The 21,164-nt window shown below is 43.4% G+C and overlaps 1 protein-coding gene across 1 annotated transcript in view; it reads right to left on the reverse strand.

Moving 5' to 3' along the window:
• Positions 1-19,560, reverse strand: part of EZR (ezrin) — a 51,526-nt gene extending 31,966 nt beyond the window's left edge. The window contains exon 1 of the mRNA XM_090042224.1: positions 19,292-19,560. Coding sequence (XP_089898350.1) covers positions 19,292-19,303 — 12 coding nt within the window. The 5' untranslated portion in view covers positions 19,304-19,560. The remainder of the gene's footprint in view (positions 1-19,291) is intronic.
• Positions 19,561-21,164: the final 1,604 nt, after the last annotated feature.

Consider the following 21,164-nt stretch of genomic DNA (forward strand, 5'->3'; position numbering starts at 1 on the left):
TGGTGGTGGATGGGTCATATTCGACCTGGGGAGAAATGGGCAGTGGAGTCCCCCAGGGCTCAGTCCTTGGGCCTGCGCTGTTCAACCTCTTTATCAGCGATTTGGACAACGGGGTGAAAAGCACCCTGTTTAAATTTGCTGATGATACCAAAATTTGGGGTGAGGTGAGCACGCTAGTAGGGAGGGAAAAACTGCAGCAAGACTTAGATAGGTTACAGGGGTGGGCTAGCAAAAACAGGATGCGCTTCAACACTGACAAGTGCAGGGTGCTGCACTTGGGCAATAGTAACCAACAGCACACTTATAAGATGGGAAACTCCTTTCTTGAGAGCACGGAGGCAGAAAGGGATTTTGGGAGTCATTACTGACTCCAAGATGAACATGGGCTGACAATGTGAGGTCATGGTTGGCAGGGCTAACCGCACTTTGTTGTGCATCCACAGATGCATCTCAAGCAGGGCCAAGGAGGTGATCCTCCCCCTCTACGCAACACTGGCCAGGCCACAGCTGGAGTACTGCATCCAGTTCTGTGCGCCCCACTTCAGGAGGGATGTGGACAACATTGAGAGGGTCCAGAGGAGGGCCACCCACATGATCCAGGGACAACATGGCAGACCCTACAATGAGAGACTGCGAGACTTGAACCTGTTCAGCCTTCACAAGAGAAGGCTGAGGGGGGATCTGGTGACTGTCTATAAACTCACTAGGGGGACCAGAAGGGTTTGGGAGAGACCTTGTTTCCCCTAGCGCCCCCTCGCATAACAAGGAATAATGGTCACAAGTTGCTGGACAGTAGGTTTAGATTAGATATCCATAAAAGAACTACTTCACGGTCAGGGTGGCTAGGATCTGGAACCAACTTCCAAGGGAAGTGGTGCTGGCTCCTACCCGGGAGGTCTTTAAGAGGAGGCTTGATGCCTACCTAGCTGGGATCATTTGAGCCCAGTTTTTCTCCTGCCGTGGCAGGGGGTCGGACTTGAAAATCTGTAAGGTCCCTTCTGACCCTACTTCTATGATTCCATGAATAAAATCAACTATGAGCTGTGAATATAATTAATACTTTTTTTAAGAAGTCAGTGGTATCTTTATATATACACATTTTGAAATAGAAGCCATGCTAGTTTGGATAGAATTATTTTGCTTTCCGAAGTCAATTGTCAGCCAAGTATATTGAAATGCATAAGTGATTCTGTACAAGCCATGTACTCAAAGAAAAAAAATCCTTTAACTAAAGAATGGTAGGTCAATAAAGTTAATTAAAAAAACCAAAACCCTTCTATGAAAAATTTCAAACAAATATTGCAACAGTGGATTAGTGGTCTAATCCATTTTTTTTCCCACTTGTTTGCTCCAGGTTATGGTCAACAGTGATTAATTCCAAGGAGACACCCATCCTATAATCCTTAAATTAACCATAATTGTGAAATGTTGGACCCAAAGGAAAACAAACAAACAAACACACGCACCTATATTATTATTTTTTTTTTTTTTACATCTGAAAGCCTGAGATCAAATTGGATTTATATTAGCTTGCATCATAAACTTCCCCAAGAGACTGTAAAATAAAACCGAACTACATTTTTTGTCTCTTTATCAGCAAATTCCACAAGATAGAGGGCAATAAATACTTATTTAAATGCATAATAAAAGGAAACAGTACACATTTCTGTCTGATAAAAGGAAAGACGATTTAGGTGATTATTATGCAGTTCTGAATAGTTTAAAAATAAACAAAATCTTTAAATCTTATGCAACTCTTCCCCTCCTGGAAACAGAAACAATGAAGACAAGACTTTCTTATCTAACAAAGTTAAGAATCAAAACAAAAGTGGCTTGGGAAGCGGTAATGAAGGTGCATTTAAAAATCACAGGCAACTGCAAGAAGTGGGGGAGGGGAAAGATAGGGGAGGGGGGCAGAGAAAGAGAACAAAATTACAGCAAGACTGGAGCCAAGTCTGCCCGACTGGCACCATCACTCCATTATGCATACAGACCCACATGATTGATCTGCTATTTCTACTCTCCCAACATGCAAATAATGGCTATTGCCTTTGTTCTAAGGAGTTTCTGGGTGTTCAGCCAGCAGACAAATTTCTCCTCTCAGATCTGCAACAAGCCTTTCTGAGTGAGGTAATCTCATTTCAACCTTAGCAAAAAAGATCTATTGAACAGATACGAGCTATTAACAGAAGTGATTACATGTAACAATATTAGGAAGGGCACTCTTCTCTATTGATTTACCTTAATCTATTGAGTCTGCTGTTCCCCAAACTAATCAAGTTGTCAGCTCTTCAATATGTCAAGTTTTCAGCTGCTACTTGAAATTTTAGGCATAGCCACACTTCCTAGAAGCCAATGGGGGGCGGGGGGAAGGGTGCATGTGGAGGGGTGTGGGTGCAAGTGTTGGGGAGGGGGGAACCCAAACAAAACCTCAGTACTCACTTAAAAATAAAGCCTCTAACCATGATGCTTATCACAATAAAAGGTTCACATTTAACTCGCAATTGGTCATTCTTTTCCAGCCCTATGCAATTCTTGAAAGGGGCTCCTATTTTTTTAAGAAGAGTACCTGCCTTGAACAAGTAACTGGCCTAGTGTATCCTTTGGTTTCCCACTGTATAAGAAATCTTGATATTAGAACAGCACATTCCCATGGGACATTCAAACATTTAAGAAAACATGGTCTAGATCAGGGATGTCAAACATATGGCCCATGGGCCAGACTCAGTTTGTGGGACCATTGTGTCCAGCACAGCAGTAGTTTGGTGGGCTACCAGAAGTGTGCTGCCCTGGGCTCTACACTTCTGTGTGCCCAGCACTGCCAACTGGCCAGAGCTCCATGCCACCGGGCAGTGGTCTGGAGCTGCAGGTTACCAGCTGTGTTATGCAGCTCCACGCAGTTGCACACACTCAGCTCCATGCTGCTGCCCAGCACCAGTCAGCAGTGCCAGGGGTGTGCTGCTGCAAGGAGTCCTGTTTGTGCAGTATGGAGCAGGGGGCACATGTCCATGGGGAGCAACAAGTACGCAATGGCTCAGAACTCTAGCTGAACGCAGCTGTGTGCACCACTGCATGCCCCTGGCTCTGTACCATTGCCCAGCCTGAACTCTATGCTGCCACACTCCTGGCTCCTTGCAGATGAATGCCCACTACTCCATACTGCACAAACATGGCTCAAAACTCAGCTGTCTGGCCTAGATGCACACTGCCACCCAAATGCAGCACTATGGATCCAGCCTGGGAGAAGCCCCTGTGGTTTGGATCTGGCCTGGGACCCCAGGCAAGTTTGATGCTCCAGCTCTAGATGAAGTCACTGTATGGTGGGTGCATAATTGGTTACCAAGCTGCACTCAGTGGTTTCCTGTCACAACTGGAGGGCATCTCAAGTGGGGCCCTTTTAAGGCATCTGTTCTGGGTCTGGTTTCATACATTACTTTTTATTAATAATTTGGATGATGGAATGGGGAACACTTACTAATAAAATCTGTGGATGACAGCCAGTTGGGAGAAGGTGTAAGCACTTTGGACGACAGGATCAGCATGAAAAACAAAAACTTGATATGTTGTCTTTGGTACAGCAAAAAAAGGGTCAAACTAGTTGGCAGCAAAGAATTTAGGCAAAATATTATGGGGGGGGAGGGGAAACTATCTATAAAGGCTGCTCATTTCTGTGCTCAGCTGCCTGTGGGACTTGTAAGAAGTCCTTCAACCAAGGTCCTTAAACAGGTGAGGCAAATAAACCTTCATTGTCAGTTATGGGTATTTCATCTCATCTTGATTCAAGGGAATTGAGTAGATGATCTCAAGGCTCTTCCAGTCCTCTTTTTCTATGATTCTGGAATTGGGGATCCTGATTACAAAGTCCCTGGTGAAGCTCAACGTCAGGATGGCAAACAAAAACTTTTTTTAAAGTTCAGTTTTTCCCTATTCCTTAAGGAGTCTCATACTTTTAAATTCATTTCATGGGGCGTAGGGGTGGAATTCATGATCTTTAACATCTGTGGATGGCAATGCTGGAGGAAAAAAAAAAGTCCAGTACAAAAATGGACCAAAGGCTTGTAAGATGATGCTACACACCTAATGGCACTGCAAACAAACTTTTCTCAATACAAGCAAAGAATATTAACAGGATGGGTACCCATAAATGCAGTTAAGTGGGTTTCCCCTCCAGATGCATACACACTTCACAACTGGTGACAGAAGACTGCCTACTAGAAAATGTAGATGGGGCTTTATCTACATAAGGAGGTTAACCTAACCAATTTTACTAACTAGATTGACTGAACTTTAGCTTAAATGGCTTTTTTTGTTGGCTAAAGTGACATAAAAGCATCTAAATCAGGATAGCATCAAACACAACAGCACTATCCAATTTAGATGCTCTTATGTTGCTTTAGCTTAAATAACTTCTTTACTTACTTAAGTTCAATCAATAGGAATGCCCACATCAGGCGGTGGCACTGCTTTAAAATTAAGCCATTTTGTAAACTTCCTTATTAAATCAGTACTTAAATCAGCTCTTTACCACAAGATATATTCATTTTCAGTTACCTGTTCCTCCTAATTCCCTTCACATTACACACCCACAAGCACTAGGTCACATTCACCAAAATTTCTGCCACTCCCAACATGCAGAACAGTCCATGTTATATTTCAGTGCCTACAAAGCAGATTCAGACATCGGTCAAGGTATACATAGCAGCTAAAGTTCTTGCTGGACATTTTTCATATAGAGCGCTCATCTTTCCTAGCCAGGAGCAAACACAGAGAAGTAAATACCACTGTGTGAACAATACATAGAGAAGATCTTAGGAAATGTGTGTCATGTAGTGTCAAATTGGCCTTTGTATGTGCTATTACCTACTATGCACCAAAGGCATTTTTTTTAAAACAAGAAAGCAAGTTTTCTATTTTAAATTAGTAACTTGGGCATTCCACTTTGTTTTGCAGTAATATCCACCTTCTTATTTTAAATTGTTTGTAAAATAAAGAACTGTATATATTCCTTTGTTAATTTTTTTTTTGTCTACTGTGTGCAAGCAGGCCTTGCAGGCCATGAGCTCAGGCTTTGTCTTTGAGGCCCAGAGCTTCAGATCAACCTGTAGGGGTCTTTACTGCCCCCCATTTGTCACCTTCCCCAGAATAAGCGTTTCTAAAAAGTCTATTTTAATTGTTTAAAGGGGGGGGGGAAACAAAAAACAAAACCCCCCCCAAAAAACAAATCAGTAATGGCAGTTAAAAACAGATTTAAGTCACATTAAGCTCTGAAACGTACAAGATCCTGCACATTTTGAGAATCTCTACCAACTATTACACAAAAATAGAGGGGGCAAGGAATTTGCTGTTTCCACTTGTCTTACCTTTGTAGTATAAATAGAACAAAAGCCTTTCAGACAACGAATGGATTCAGTGCCACAGGAATCCATGAATTTTGGCTACCTTTATATGGCAAGGAGGGGGAGAGACTCAAGTGTTCAGGAAATCTTTGGCTGCATAAACATTGCATTACATGCAATGTTAAGTGATACCTTTGGGATCAGTTAAACTTATCATATACCTCCGGCAGCCTCACCTCTGCACCATCCATTAAGACCTCTCCTGGGGACTGTCCATGTTCTCTGCCTCCAAGTAGCTTTAAAATGGCTCTGTAATGCGAAAAAGAAGCCAAGTTCCCCGAGACAGATAACTGTTCCCTCCACTCCTAAACAAAAATCTCCAGGGCCACCAGGGTCATAACTAAGGTGGGACAGAACAATTTCCTTGGGGGCCACCTTGCGTGGTGGTAAAAAAGTGGTTGCTGCCAGCAGCTATACGATTGCAACTGCATGGCAACCAGAAGTCGCCACTGCACCTGTGCCCTGGGTGCCCAGCCACATCCCTATGCTACCGACAGCCACTCCCACACCAAACATGCTCCCATCTAAAAACCAGAACAGAAAAGGTTCAGTCTTATACTGGTCACCAGACACATTTAAGATCCTGCAGCTCAGACTTTCATGATTGAATAGTGACCTCCAAGCTTCCAGTAAGACAAACCACCAAGTGATCTTATTTAGTCCTGGAATGTCCCAAGAAATTTTTCATCACAACACTGTCAGTTAGGAAAGCTACTTTTAGGTACACTGAATAAGTTTAAAGCAAAGGAGTTCTCCTCCCCTGCAGTTGTGCTTTTCTACCGATGCAGCCTGGCTCACAAAGAGAGAGAATTCTTTGTCTGTTCCACACACAGGACAACACTCCTACCGCCCCAAGATAAATGCTTTACTATTTTGCCTACTATAGTATATTCAATATGGCATAGAGGTTTTATTGGCCCTTATTTCTTGTGGCATATATAGATATTTCCATGCACATTGTGTGCTGCAATCAGTTCTAATTGCTTTAGCATGATATTAATCCTCTATATGAGCCATTTGTCACCAGGATTATTAGCTAGGGATTTAACAACAGCAACTGCAGCAAACAATATAGAAAAAGGGGAAATACAAAGGGAATCTGCAGGCTATTTTATGGAACTCCTTACACAGGCACTGTTTTGTTTTGTTTTTTTATAGAATCACAGAAAATTAGGGCTAGAAGGGACCTTGGGAAGTCATCTAGTCCAGCATTTCTCAACCTGTGGGTTGCAACACCCCCTTGCCCCACACACTGAGGGGTTGGAGGCAGCAGGTCGGGAGTGAGGGGTACTAGGTCAGGACTGGCCATGGATGTTTACAAATTGGTCCTTGTACAAAAAAGGTTGAGAACCACTGATCTAGTCCAACTCCCTCCTCAAAGTAGGACCATTCCCAACTAGATCATCCCAGCCATAATTTTGTCAAGCCAAGCCTTAAAAACCTCCAAGGATGGAGATTCCACCACCTTTCTAGATAACCTGTTCCAGTGCTTCACCACCCACCTACTTAGAAATATTTTGCTAATACCCAAACTAAACCTCCCTTGCTACAACTTGAGATTGTTGCTCCTTGTTCTGTCATCTGCCACCACTGAAAACAGCCTAGCTCCATCCTCTTTGGAACCACCCTTCCAGGTAGTTAATATTCACTGTCAAACCCCTCTGAGTCTTCTCTCTTCTGCAGACTAAAAAAATCCTAGTTCCCTCAGCCTCTCCTCAGAAGTCATGTGCCACAGGCCCCTAACCATTTTCTGCTTGACTCTCCAATTTGTCCATGACCGCTATATGTAAAAATTGCACTTTGTCTAGGGTGGATCCAGAGGGGGTACAGCACTGGCAATCACCCCCCTCCCCCACATGCTGTAATGTAGTGAGCTCTCAGAGCTTACCATCATATTAACAAAGCTCTTACTGGGAGCTCTACATATCCAGGGAACTCTATGAGCTTATTATTGTCTGATCAATGCGGCATCCGCACAGAATCCCTGCTTTCAAGTAGCTTCAGACTGCAGCTGTTAGCTCTTCCCTTCTCAGTTCAGCAGCAAGGGAAAAAGCAGCAATGCTCAGCACCTGCTTTGATGAATCCTATGGGCTGTACACTGTGGCTATTTACATTTTCCTTTCCTCTGCTACTGAGTTCGGGGTCGGGGTTTGGAACACCAAATATCATGCAAGCTCTGAAGCCACTTGAAAGCAGAGACTCTTGGCGTACCTAATGCTGGTGCTCACCACACATACAGAACTCTGGCAGGGGCTGCCCCGACACACCAGTGAGCTCAGAGAGCTCATGGCATCCAGAATCAGTGTGAGGGTCTGCAGCCACCTCCCCTTTGCCTGTGTGACATGTGCAATGAAGTCTCTTCACTCCACATAAACCCCACTTCCAAAGGGAGCACGGCTGGATCCACTCATGCATCTTATTAATCCAACACAGTGAAATCACATGCTCCATACATACAAGCTTTTAAAACACGAACAGTTTTATTGAAATAAATGGTTAAACTATGGTGTCAACTATTAAATTGACAACCTGAAAGTGGATTTGAAATTTTACTCCATAGCTTTACAACAGCTGTAAGACCTTAAGATGGGGCCAGTTTTAGAAATGTCAAGATCCAGAACCTTTGTTTTAAACACTAATTTCAGGATATTTTACCATTTGACAGTTCTCAAAATGCCTGGCAGTCCAAGTAGTTATGTTGTAATTTAACAATCTTTTGCAATACCAGAAAAAAAAAAAAAAAAAAAGATTTGAACTATTCATGAGGAAAGCTACACTCAAAATGCTTTGAGTCTGACATTTGAAGGACTATCATCATGTTAGTACTAATATTTGAATGCAGGGGTTTGGGTTTCCCAAGTTGAAAAGTATTAAACTCAGCACAGAGCCAAAAACAAATGGATCATGCTGACCATTGCATAAACTCCATGTGAAGCTACAGGCACAGGGGCTTAACTTGAACCCAAAGAATAGCAATACCATGTCTTCTATTCAGTGATGGCATTACTTTGAAAACTTATTCTCTCATAGCATACCTGCAGGGGAAAGAACAGGATGGAGTACTTTGGGGAGCTTAATGGCAAAGAGAGAAGATCTCCAGATAAATAGATTCTGTCTATTAATCAAACATGCACAGAAGAGGTATGAAATATCTGGAAATTTCTGTATTAATTTCATTTTTCAATGATAAAGACGTTATAATGATTTTATTTTTTTCAAGATATTCCTTAACAATACTATATTCTACTAGGACTTTCCTTGGAAGATTTCTGCTTCCATGCAAGCCCCCAACTACCTGAGCATCTCAGTGCTTATCTCCTGCCAATAGTCATTTGGGGTTCACAGAACAGACATTTCTACACCAAGCTCCCCATGGGACTTCTTCAGCAGGCCCTGCCCAGATCAAGTCTCATACCTTCCAAGAGCATCAAATTCAATACAAAAATGCGGCAGTCATAGCCACTTTCAGAGACAGCAAGAGGAGGCTGTAATGCTGCCTACCCTACATATACCCTAGGCTAACAATTAGGGCAATATGGAAAGTGGAAGGCCAGCATTAAAACTTCACATTTCCCACCTTCTAGAGAAGGGCCATCATCTAGCCTGGGTAGGGGCACTCTACATCACTCCTGTTAAAGTCTGAAGCTGTCCTACCATACACTAAGAGTGAAAACTCCCTCTCTCTACCATACAGACAAGAAAAAACACATTCACAAGCCCAGAAATGATGTCCATGGGCACAAACAAGAGCCTGATTTTTGTAATACTATAATAAGGGCACTCACTGGAGTGGAAAGCCTAGGTTGCCATCCCTGCTCCATGGATTGTTTATGCATTTTACATCAGATGACCATTGGCCAAAATACACAAACAGTCTTAGCAGCCAAGACCAGAATATCCAAGCCCCCAGGGATGCTTAGTGGCTAAGGTTTGAAGGAGGAAGAGGAAAAAAGGCAGAGCAAGTGCTCAGGAGGCTGTAAAAGACACATACGAGAACCACTAGGCATTTTCACAAGTTCTCCAGAGGTGGGGTGGGGGAAGTACTTTAATTAGAGCGGCAAGCCACTCTACAACACTCAGTGTCTTGTGAATTCAGCATCCCATGCTTCAAAATGGTGGTGAGGGCACTTTAACTAAAGCTTGTTGAACAACTTTGTTTTGAACAGCCATCATTTTGAAGCATGGGGATACTGACTCATGAGACATGAAGGCTAGTGTGTCAGGATTTCTAGCACACCACTCTTCAGCAGTTCTTAACTGGCTGCCTCTGGCTATGCCCCACTCTGCAGTCTAGCTATTCTGGGTCCCAACCAACCCTGCCCCATGTGCTACATATGGAATGTAAGGTGCCAAACTAAGAGCACCAGATTCCCCCACAAGAGCCCATGTGCACAGAAGTTATGCACAGAGATGCTTAACATCACCCTTCTAAAATTCCTTCACAGATCTTGCCTTTCTTGCTCTATAAAACATTAAATTATTCCTCAAAGCACATGTTTGATAGGAAAGAATTCCGCCCATTTATAGAGACATGGAAATGGGTGGCAAACCTCCATATTTTAAAGTCACAATCCCACAACAAGGGGGTTGGGGGGGGGGGAGTGGAAAGACAAGCACCATGAAGGAAAGATGGTCAACTATTAGTAAATTTACATTTACCCCAAATCCACCTCACCTACTCATAAGAAATGATGTAATTAATGGCATAAGAAAGGGAAGACATGACTTGGCTCTAGGGCTGCCAATTCTGACTGAAGCTAAATTTCAAGAGATTTTTTTTTCACCCAACATGATGTAATGTCATTAATTTCATTTTCTTAAAATATCCTATTAAAGTCTCCCAGATTGATTTCAATAGTCACCAGGAGGTTGATTCCGATTCCGGTAGACTTCTAGCCAATCCAGGAGGGTTGGCAACCCTACTTGGCTCTATGCATTATCCAGGGGAAAAAAACTTGTTGGACCAGAGGGCTGCAAGTCAGGTTCTTAAGACTATCTCAAGAAGTTTAGGTAAGTTACTTAATGCTGTACCCAAGGCCACAAAGCAAGTCTGAAATACAGCTGGGAACAGGTTATTTAACAATGGACCTAAAATAACTAATCTGTGCCAGGGGATAATACTTACTTACGTCATGGCTGACGGTAAGGGCCAATATCAGTTGAAGTACACCAAGACCTTTGACATTCTTATTGGGTGCCTTCTACCCAATCAGATACAAATATTTAAAGGTCAACAAGAATTTTTATTCTCAAGGACTGATATATCTAAAATTGGTTAGCTTGTTTTCTTCAAGGACAGTAAGAAAGAGGCATTTTCTTTTAAAATATTTCTTTTAAAGTAGTACTGCTACTTCTTAGTGGCTATCAAAAAGACAAGTTAAACAATAACTGTTCTGCAGAGCTAAATATTATTCTAAGCCATCCTGACCTCAATGATGGTAAAACAGCTCATACCCTCATTTGATTTTAGAAAAAAACATGGAGTTCAGCTCTCTCCTACATGTTAGTCGTCTATGAATTATTTCCTCCAGGTCACCGACAGAATCTCACTTCAGCTTCAGTCTCTTGCTCTAAGTATGGAATTAATCACCTCAAGAATATCAGAGAGAGAAGATTTGACATTAGACAAATTCAGAACCTCCATTTAGTAAAAGTCCTTTTAATAGTTAAATTGGCTTCAGTACCCTCCTTCAGAACAAATCTTACACACTCACTAGTAAGGGAGCTTAATCTGAGGGGCAGGAAATTAATGTAATAGAAATTAATGTGAACAGTTTGTAACTTCAGGATATGCAATGGAATGTTGTTATTTTTGGACTCAAGTTCAGTCACACCAATCTGATACCAAGAGCATAAAGAGATTAGAAACTCTTACAAAATATGAAGGTATAAGCTCATTGTCCTCCACAGCTAAAAAGATATGTAATCAGCACTAGAACTGAGCAGGGGGAAGTTTAATCACAAAGGTTCTCTCAATTTTTTTATTAATTAATTTTTTTCACCACGTTCACATCCTTTATGGTCATACTTTCTAGAAAATTTGAGAAACTGAATTGTATTTACATAAAATGTTCAAAGAGAGCAAGTCTGGAAGTCAGACACAGAAGTCTGTTGAAACTGAATTTGAAATCTGCATGCAAATATTTGCAAAATTCATGTGCATTCAACTAATCAGGAAACAAAACACTATGAAACTAATCTGTCCTGTCACCACCAAATGTTACAGCTCATTATTAGTAATACAAGGCATGGGACTAGAACAGACTTTCCAAGTCAAGTCAAGTTCAGTCCCCTGATTTCACAAGCAACCACGTCATAAACTTCATCTTAAAACTAGTTCTATAAAGCCTCCTGGAAGGTTAAACTAATTTCTTGTGAAGAACCCACCTTCTTATTTCCAGCCTAAATTTATTCATAGCCTGTTTACAGGGTTATTGGTTGTTGCTGTGTTGGTCTAAGGACATAGGCAGACAAGGTTCTTTGCGCAGATGTGATATCATTTATTAGACCAACTAAATAGTTGGAAAAATTGTTCTTTGCAAGCTTTTGGGCACAGACATCCTCCTTCAGGCATACAGAGTTTCTGTCCAAAATCTTGCAAAGAACGATCTTCCCCCACTATTTAGCTGGTCTAATAAAAGACATTACACATCTGCACAAAGAACCTCCTCTAGCCTGTTTACAGACTTTTTTTTCTTGTGCCAGCATTGTCCTTTAAGTTAAAGCATTCTTTTCCCTCCATTATGGATACACACAGAGAGACCACATATCCCCATCTTCCCCCTTCATTTTCTAGGCTGACTGAGGCAAACTGTTAGTATTCTCTTGATCCTGATCATCCTCACAGCCCTTCTCTGCAATTGTTTCAATTTGAATTCACTGTTCTTGGACTTGGATACCCAGAACTGTACAAAGTATTTCATGAAAATTCTTTGCAGAGCCTGGTATTAACTATTTTTCTATCTGTAATGGAAACACCTTGCTCACCACATCCAAGCCACTACTTCAAATGATTGGGCTGCCAGTGATCAATTTATATATGCCCACGTCTTTCCCCTGCTCCATCTCTTCCAATTGATAAGCTCCTAGCTCAGTGGTTCTCAACCTCTTCAAACTCCAGGCATCCATCTTTCATCAGACTGCAGGATGCTTCCATAACTGTTCATAGATTTCATAGACATTAGGGCTGGAAGGGACCTCAGAAGACTGAGTCCAGCCCCCTACCCGAAAGACAGGAAGTGAGCTGGGGTCATAAGTATCCAATTTGCTCTTGAAGATGTTCAATGTAGGTGCTTAAACCACCTCCGATGGCAGGCTGTTCCAGACCTTGGGGGCTCGGACAGTAAAGAAATTCTTCCTTACGTCCAGCCTGAAACGGTCTTGTAGTAGTTTATGACCATTTGACCTCATCATCCCTTGGGGCGCTCTGGTGAACAAACATTCCCCCAGATACTGGTGGTCACCCCTGATAAACTTGTAGGTGGCCATCAGATCACCCCTGAGACTGTGCTTTTCCAGGCTAAAGAGCCCCATGGCTCTCAGCTTCTCATCATAAGGTCTGTTTTCCTGACCTCTGATCATGTGCATGGCTCTTCTCTGGACTCTCTCAAGCTTCTCCACCTCCTTTTTGAATTGTGGGGCCCAGAACTGGACACAATACTCCAGCTGCGGCCTCACCAAGGCCAAGTACAAGGGGAAAATGACGTCCCAGGATTTGCTCGAGAAGCATCTATTGATGCCAGCCAGGATTTTGGTCTCTTTACTAGCTGCAGCATCGCATTGCAGGCTCATGTTCATCTTGTGGTTAATGATGAACCCCAAGTCTCTTTCTTCTGTACTGCTAGCCAGCATAGCACTACTGAGCCTATAAGGATGCTGCAGGCTTTTCTTCCCAAGGTGGAGAACCTTGCATTTTTTGGTGTTAAACACCATCAGGTTCTTGTCCGACCATTTGCTGAGCCTGTCCAGGTCAGCCCAGAGCACCCACCAGCCTGGATCACCTGTTATGAATTAAGTGGCACCCCATTTAAAAATAGTAATTGATTTATTACAGGGCTTACCTCCTTGCAGAAGGGCAGGTGGGGTGAGGCAGGGGGAAGTGGGGGCAGGGGAGATGGGACAGTCAGAGCAGACTGGTAGGGAGAACCTAGGCCTGGCCTTATCTGCTCACACCTTGCTTATCTCCGAGACATCTTTCAAAAGAAATCCCACCCTGGCTGATAGCCACTCCTGTAGCTTATACCAGAAAGTTCTTGCTGGTGGTCACTAAACACCTGATCTTGTATTCTGTACTATTAAATCATTCCATATTATTACTCTAGACCTCTTAGTCTTCCAGTCTCTTCCACAAGTAATCCAATCCTCTTCTGTATGAATGGATGTCTTCCAACTTTATGGCATCATTCAAGTTCATTAATATATGCTGAATTTCCTCGAAGGTCATTCAAGAAATTGTTAAATAAGGTTTGGCCTCAGGATAGACCCTTGGGGGAACTACATTGAGAACCTCCCTCCAAACTAGCAGCTCACTGAAGGCTACCATTGCCATCTCTTTAGCTATTTCCTTACATTCCCTGTACTAATCATTTCTCATGTTCTATTGTATCCAAAGTATTACTGAAATCCATATTAGAGTCACTGCATTTCTAGTATTAAAAATGCAATTCTCTTCCTGAAGATGGATATTAACTTAATCAGGCATGACCTATGTCTGGTATATCAACATTACTTTTTATCCATTTACAGTTTGCTCCCTGCCTTTAATTACACTTTCCTTCCAAATTTAACCAAAAGCTCTCCATAGTGGTAAGATCAAATTAACGTGCTGCATAGGTGCCCTGTGCCCAATTACCTCTTCACTGAACCTAGGCACTGTATTTGTTATTCTCCAGGTCACAGAGAACCACCTCTAAATTGATAGTCATTAATTTGTTAAGAAAGTTAAAAAACAGTAAAAGCCTACAAGAACAGGAAAGAAAAAATGGTGAATTCCAATATGAAATGTCATCAGCACTCACACCATGCTACCAGAAACAGGTTACATTCATCAAATAAGTCATTTATTTATTCAACTTTGAGAAGAGAAGCCTTTCTAGCAGAACTTCAGGGTTTATGGGCAGGGAGCCAAAACAGAACATGGGTAACATTGTTCTTAGTATTTGTTAAGGGGTATTAGTTCTCTCAAGAATTGAATTATTTCTGCCTCTGTGCAAGGGTATTATTGCATTAAAAAACACAGACGCATCCTGCTGCCACGCCATGGGCATGTCAGCCCCCAGTGCCATCCAGTAGGCAACTCATTTTTCAGGCCGAGGAGCACCACACTAACTACAACTCTGCTATCACTTCTTCCTATGCTCCTTCACTATTACGCTCGCCCTGCTTTATTTCATGTTGTACCTAAAAGAGGAGGTCAGGAGCTCTAACTGCCAGCTGTATACCACTACAATTCCAGGATAGCTCCCCAAGATTTCTGCATCATTTTGAGTTCTGACTTTCATTCAGTACTTGGGGTTTAAGACATGCTGTATAAGATTAATTTAAAAATTCAGCTCCCTCTGGGCAGCATGGCATCTACTTATAATTTTCCTTCTTTTTTTAGGCAAAGGTTTGTTAGGCTACACTGACACCAAATTCTGTTGTTTGAAAAACTATATTTGATTTGTTGCTGATTGAACTAGCTCTTCCTCAACTCCAAAAACCCAACCCCCCTCTCAAACCCTCACACCCCAAGAAAAAAGCAAAACCATAAATTGGGCATAAAAACTTTATATGCTGAACATCTTATTTAGAAGTGTTTGCATCTTCAGAACACTTATGCTTTGTGCTTATTATTAATATGAAGATTTCTCAATGAGCAGCTTTGGTTTAATTTAATCAGTACGGTAGCACCAACACTGTAATACTACCAATACGTCAGGAAAATTAAAGTGTACATCACCAGGTTAAGTAGAATTCTTTTAAAAACGTAGCCAAAAATGTTGGGTTACACTTGACTTAGTTCAGAAGTGGTGGCTAGAGGAGGGTTGTAATACACACACATGCCATAGGGTCATTCATTTTCTGATTTTAAATAGTAAAGTTCTTGTGTACACAATGACAAAAATGGAAACCTAAACATCGTGACCTGCAAGCTAAATTTGTTAAAAACAAAAAAAAAAAACCCCAACATTACTGGCACTCGGCAACTCGAGCTATTTAAGCAGATGCCAACCTTTTAACTTGCTGGGCAAATTTAAGAGACACTAAGCTTGCAGGCCACAGCTTTTTCTGATCTTTACAATGCATTCCCAGCTCTGGAGTGACAGCTTTACTTGTTAACCCATAATGCCCTGCAACCTCACAGAAACACTCTTTAATGATATTAGAGAACACATGGGGCAAAACTGGGAAGAATCCAAACTAATCCTCCATAATTTGGAACCAGCAGATTAAGTGACATGCTTTCTTAAATTAGTAAAGGGAATCGGAACTCATGGTAGAGGCGATATCTCTTATTAGACCAATTACGTTCTTCTAAAGATTTGTGCAGAAATCTAGTTGGTCTAATAGAAGATAGCACCTCTACCATGAGTTCCAATTCCCTTTGCCTCCAGATAAAATATGGCTACCACCAGAATACCTTATTAAAGTAATGCTCATAAAATTCTTTCTTCCTTTTCCAGTAAACATGTGAGTTGGATCCACTGAAGAGCAGATTAAGTGCCGATTATGAAGACTGGGTTTACTCTTACAAGAGGTGCTGCCATGGAGTCATGTCCCTAAATCCCAGTGAATAGGTCACATGGCTCGGAAATTATCATCATCTCGAAGGAGGTGGTGGCCGCCCTGCCCCTGTTACTCAGGCATACACCTCTCACCGTTCTGGCCCTTCAGCATTCACTTTGTAGCCAGCAAGAAAAGAACATCAGTCTCTGTCAGGGAGCGTTCCAGCATCTGTTGACATGCTTAGCCCACGTAAAATTAAGAACATGGTTGTAAGCAGCTTTTGTTGATTAGATAAAAGAATCTGTCCACAAGCACCACTGGCTTTCAGCATAAATTAATCAAAGCCCTGGAGTTCAGATTATTCTGACTGTGCGAGTTCATAAACTTTGTTCCCCAAAGCCACTTTGGGTAAACTATATAAATTTACATGCTAATCCTCTGCAGGTTTGGTTGTTTTTAAAAAACTTTCAAGGCAAGCTATATCATTTTTATATCATGTACCAAAAAACAGCCTGCAAACTGAAGAAATAACAAGGAATGAGGAAAAGGACAAAATGGATTCACTCTAAAGCCCTCTCAACACCTGACTGAGAAAATATATTCCTGTTATGCAGACTGAACTAGGTAAACTGCCAATACAGTTTACTGGGAAAATTCATAAAGATTTGGGGGACATAGAAGAGTGGTTCTGCAAGAAGTACTTGGTAAATTGATGCTGCTCCATGTCCTCAATAGAACAGGGTGTTTCCTCCCCCCACAGAAACATTCAGTGAAAATTAGTGTACTAGTAAACAATAATTTTTTAACATACATATCCATGGTTAACCTTGAACTATAGCGTATCTGTCATCAAAAACTTAATTACAACTGCAGTACTGCTGTTATGTTGGGTTGAATGGTGGTGGCTGCTTATCAGAAAATAAAATCTGACCAGCCATTTTTTTTTGCAAAGTCAGAAGAATAGTGAAAAAAAGGACTAACTTGCCACAGCTGTTCCACTGCATTTCTAAAAGGTAAATTGATGACACGCCTCTATTGAAGATATGCAGCAAGCTGACTTTGTCCTTCACAGATAGCAATCTGTTTGCTCCCACGGGCAGTTATTGGAAGGACCTGATCCAAAGCTCATGGAACTCAAGCTTTGATTCAAACCTCTAGACCACTGGTCCTCAACCATCTTGGATTCAAGGCACCCCTTGGAAAAAGTGTCAGCTGTTAGTTTTCACTCGATATTTAAACTACAGAAAAAGAAGAGAAATTCTTCCGTTGTAAAGACCTCAAGAAGGCCACAGCAGGTCAGAATGTTTTTAAACACTATGGATTTCCATTTGGGTTTATACTGCAGATCATATTCACACACCAAACACTGCTAGCATTGTGTAGCACCCCACAGCACCCACAAAGGTTATCGAGGCACCTCAGGGTGCTACAGAACCCTGGTTGGGAATCACTGCTCTTGTTCCTTTGAGCAAGTGACAGCCGACAGTATGGAAGTTCACAAATAGTAACACATTTTCCAGGACAACACTTATAAAAACGATGGCAGCAGTATGGACATTAAAGCAGGCCAGGCTTGCTTAGGGGAGCAATTCTGCCTCCGACTTCTTTAAAGGAAAAACTCAGATCAGGCTCCTTAAAAGCAATAGTGCTCCCTGCCAACTGTTTTACCAAGTACCTGTATTAAGTAAGTTGACTTCACAAATGTAACAATAAAAGGCTGCAAGACTCTTCCTTTTATATTGGGAGATAAAGCTCCAACTAATTATTCATTTATCTTACCATCATCTTAGATAGCATCAACTCTAGAAGTTAAATTTGGAAGTGTAATAACATCCCTCCTTTTTCAATTATTCAATACCTTCCTATCAACATATAAGCATTTTAAAATATAACAGGAAATGCATTATATTTGACCTTTTCTTCTTTTAAAAATGAGCTCTTTTTCTAATCTAAGGATCAGCTGATGACAGTCTGGCGATCCAGAACAGACCCAAGTTTCAGAGGTACAAGGCCTGTGCAGTTCCCATTGAGCTTAGATGGAGCTGCGGGTGTCCAATGCTTCTCAAAATGAGGTCCCTGACGTGTTTGTCCTAGAAGCGACCTATACACTGAATGCTAAGTATGTGCATGAAAGTTTCAGTATTATTCCAGAAGGTACACCAGTGTCATCTCTGTCCAACTACTGGGTGCTACTTCGCAGACGAGAGACAAACTGCTTTTATACATAGGAGTTCTGCTGAGACTAGTAAATCCTTTGGCTCCAAATCAGACTGTGAAACTGGTGACCCAAACTCACCGGTGTTTGCAGAAAGAATAAGCGGTTGCCTCAGTCAAGTTTTTAACAGAAAGCAACTTTTGAAAGCCCCCTGTACCCCTTTCTCTCCACCATACACACAAAAGGGGAGCAACTTGGACTGACCCTCAGTCACCTTTCTGTATGCACACATGTGTGCGCGCATGCGCACGCTCACAGAAAAGTGACTGAGGCTCAGTCTAAGGTGGGTGGGTGTGTGTGCGTGCGCATAGAAAAGTGACTGAGGCTCAGTCTGAAAGCTGTGCCTCTTTACACACAGACACACATGTAAGGGGAGCACCTAACAACGAGCCTCAGTCCCAGAGTCACCTTTCTGTTCACCCCCCCACCAGTAACTTAGATGGAGCCTCAGTCACATTTCTGTCCCCAGCTTATAACTTCTCTTCTCCCCCCCCCCAGCACGAAGGACGCTCCTGGGAGCGCCTACTGCTTTGTGACAGTCTTGAAGAGCCAACCCGGAGGTTTGGCAGCCCAGGCACAGACTCTAGCCCCAAGAGCTGAACCAGGCAAGTGCCATTTTACTTACCCGTCAGGAACACGCAACTCCTTCTCTCCCAGGGCTTATCCCTTGCTTACCAGACCGGCTTAGTGCAGAGCAAGTATCATTTAAAACTATTCCTATAAAAATGGCTTAGCCGAAAGCCCGGGACGGTACAACGTGCACGCATCTCGACGTGGAAAAAGAAAAGAAGCGCGCGTCAAAAGAAAGAGCACATTTCCCAGCGCTAACTTTCGAGCTGGAAGACGACACAGGCTTAGCGGAGTGTATCCAACCCCCCCCAAGCGGGGTCTCAAATGCGGAGGTCTCCAGTGCCACCGCCCTGCCCAGCAGGCAGAAGCAGGCCGGGGGCTAGGACGCAAAGCGGGCACTCACCGGCTTGGGCATGGTGGCTGCTAGCAAGTGCCGGGGCGGCAGGAGGCGGCGGCGGCAGCTGGTTGCCGGGCGCGGTGCAGAGCGGGGCGAGGAGGCACTCGCAGCTCCTGGCTGCCCTGACAAGCACTGGCGGGCGGAGGCCCCGGCCGGGCTCTTAAGGGCAGGGCCGGGGGGAGGGAAGCGGAGCACGAGGGTGATTCATGCCCGGGCCCGGCCTTCGCTACCGCCCCACCTCGCCCCGGGCGCCGCAGCCGGGCAGCCCGACACGCCCCGGCCTCCAGGGCTGCCCGCGCAGGTGCGGGCGGGACTGGGGCGGCGCTGCGGGCCCGGCCCGTTCTGCGTGTGTGTGGGTGTGCTGTGTTGGGTGTGTGTTGTGCGTGTAGGGAGTGCGGGTGTGTGTTGTGCACTTGTGGAGGTGTACGTCGGGAGTGTGGGTGTGTGGGGTGTGGAGGGAATGTGGTTGTGCACATGTGCAGAGGGAGTGTGGTGTGCAGGGGTGTGTGTGTGGAGGGAGTGTGGCTGTATGTGTGTATGTGGAGGGAGTGTGGTTGTGCCTGTTGTGTATGTGTGTGGAGGGAGGATTCGTGTGGCTGCAGGGCTGGAAGAAGCGGGCGGGAGGAGGAGCTGTGGCTGCTCAGGGCACCTCTTGCTTCTTGACCCTGCTTGTCTTCTGGAGCCACGAAACGGGCACCCGTGCATCTGCCCTAGCTGCACCTGCGGGCCCTGGCAGCACCCCTCCGTGCTGATATAGCCCTTGGTGTCCCCCCAACCCAGCTTAGAGCCGTGCCTGCCCTCACAAGAGCAGGGGTTCTCCAGCCGTGCCCGTCACACGTTACATTTATTACACCATGCACAGGTGATGTATGTACACAGGCCACACGGGCAAAGGAGCAATGGCACCATGGGGGGTTCCTGCAATAAATGTAAATGGGTCGTAGGGTCAAAGGGGTGTTCACACCATGAACCAGGTAATTGTGCAATAAATGTAAAGGAGCCAAAGGACCAATCACACTATGAAATGTGGAATCGCACATCATAAACATAGAGGGGCCAAAGGAGCGATCACATCATGAAGTGGGGGATTGGGCAATTAATGTAGAGGGGCCAGAGGAGTGACGGCACCATAACCTGGGGAGTGGCAGGATACCTTTACCAGACAGAGAGACAAAGCTATAAGGGACCTGCCACCTGTCATATTTATCACATTATGCATGGATGAATCCCACAATATATGTAGAGGGGCCACAGGTGCAAAAGAGTGATCGTACCATGAACTAGAGAAGGGTGAGATACCTGTAAACCAGCCACAAGTGCAAAGTTATAAGGTTCCTGTTGCACATTACATTTATTATGCACTTCATGGTTATTCACGTAATAAATTTAGATAGGCTACACATGCAAAGTAATGATCACACCAAGCAGGGGTGCTGAGTACGTGGGGGCCTAAGAACACTGGCCCCCCTTGGGAAAAGGGCTGTCACCTGAAATGCGTAAAACTTTTCACATGTCCATCATCTTAACGCCCCACCCGTGGTGAAAATAAAAGTTGGCACTTAGGACACCATGAACCAGTGAATGGCAGAATACCTTTAGTTTAGCCAGAGGTGCAAAGTCTAGGCCCCTATTACATGTTACATTTACTCAATGCATGGGTGAATCGCACAATAAATGTAGACCAGCAACAGATGCAAACTAATGATCACACAGTGAACTGGAGAATCATGCAATAAATGCAGACCAGCCGTAGATGCAAAGGTATAAGGCCCCTGCAACATGATATATATATTATGCAATTAACTGGTGAATTATGCAATCAGTTTAGACTGGCTAAACAGGCAAAGTAATTAACACACAATAAAAATAACTATTCATC

Source organism: Crocodylus siamensis, chromosome 1 (genome assembly GCF_052110815.1).
Source record: "Crocodylus siamensis isolate JL-2025a chromosome 1, ASM5211081v1, whole genome shotgun sequence".
In the NCBI taxonomy this organism is placed as follows: Eukaryota; Metazoa; Chordata; order Crocodylia; family Crocodylidae; genus Crocodylus; species Crocodylus siamensis.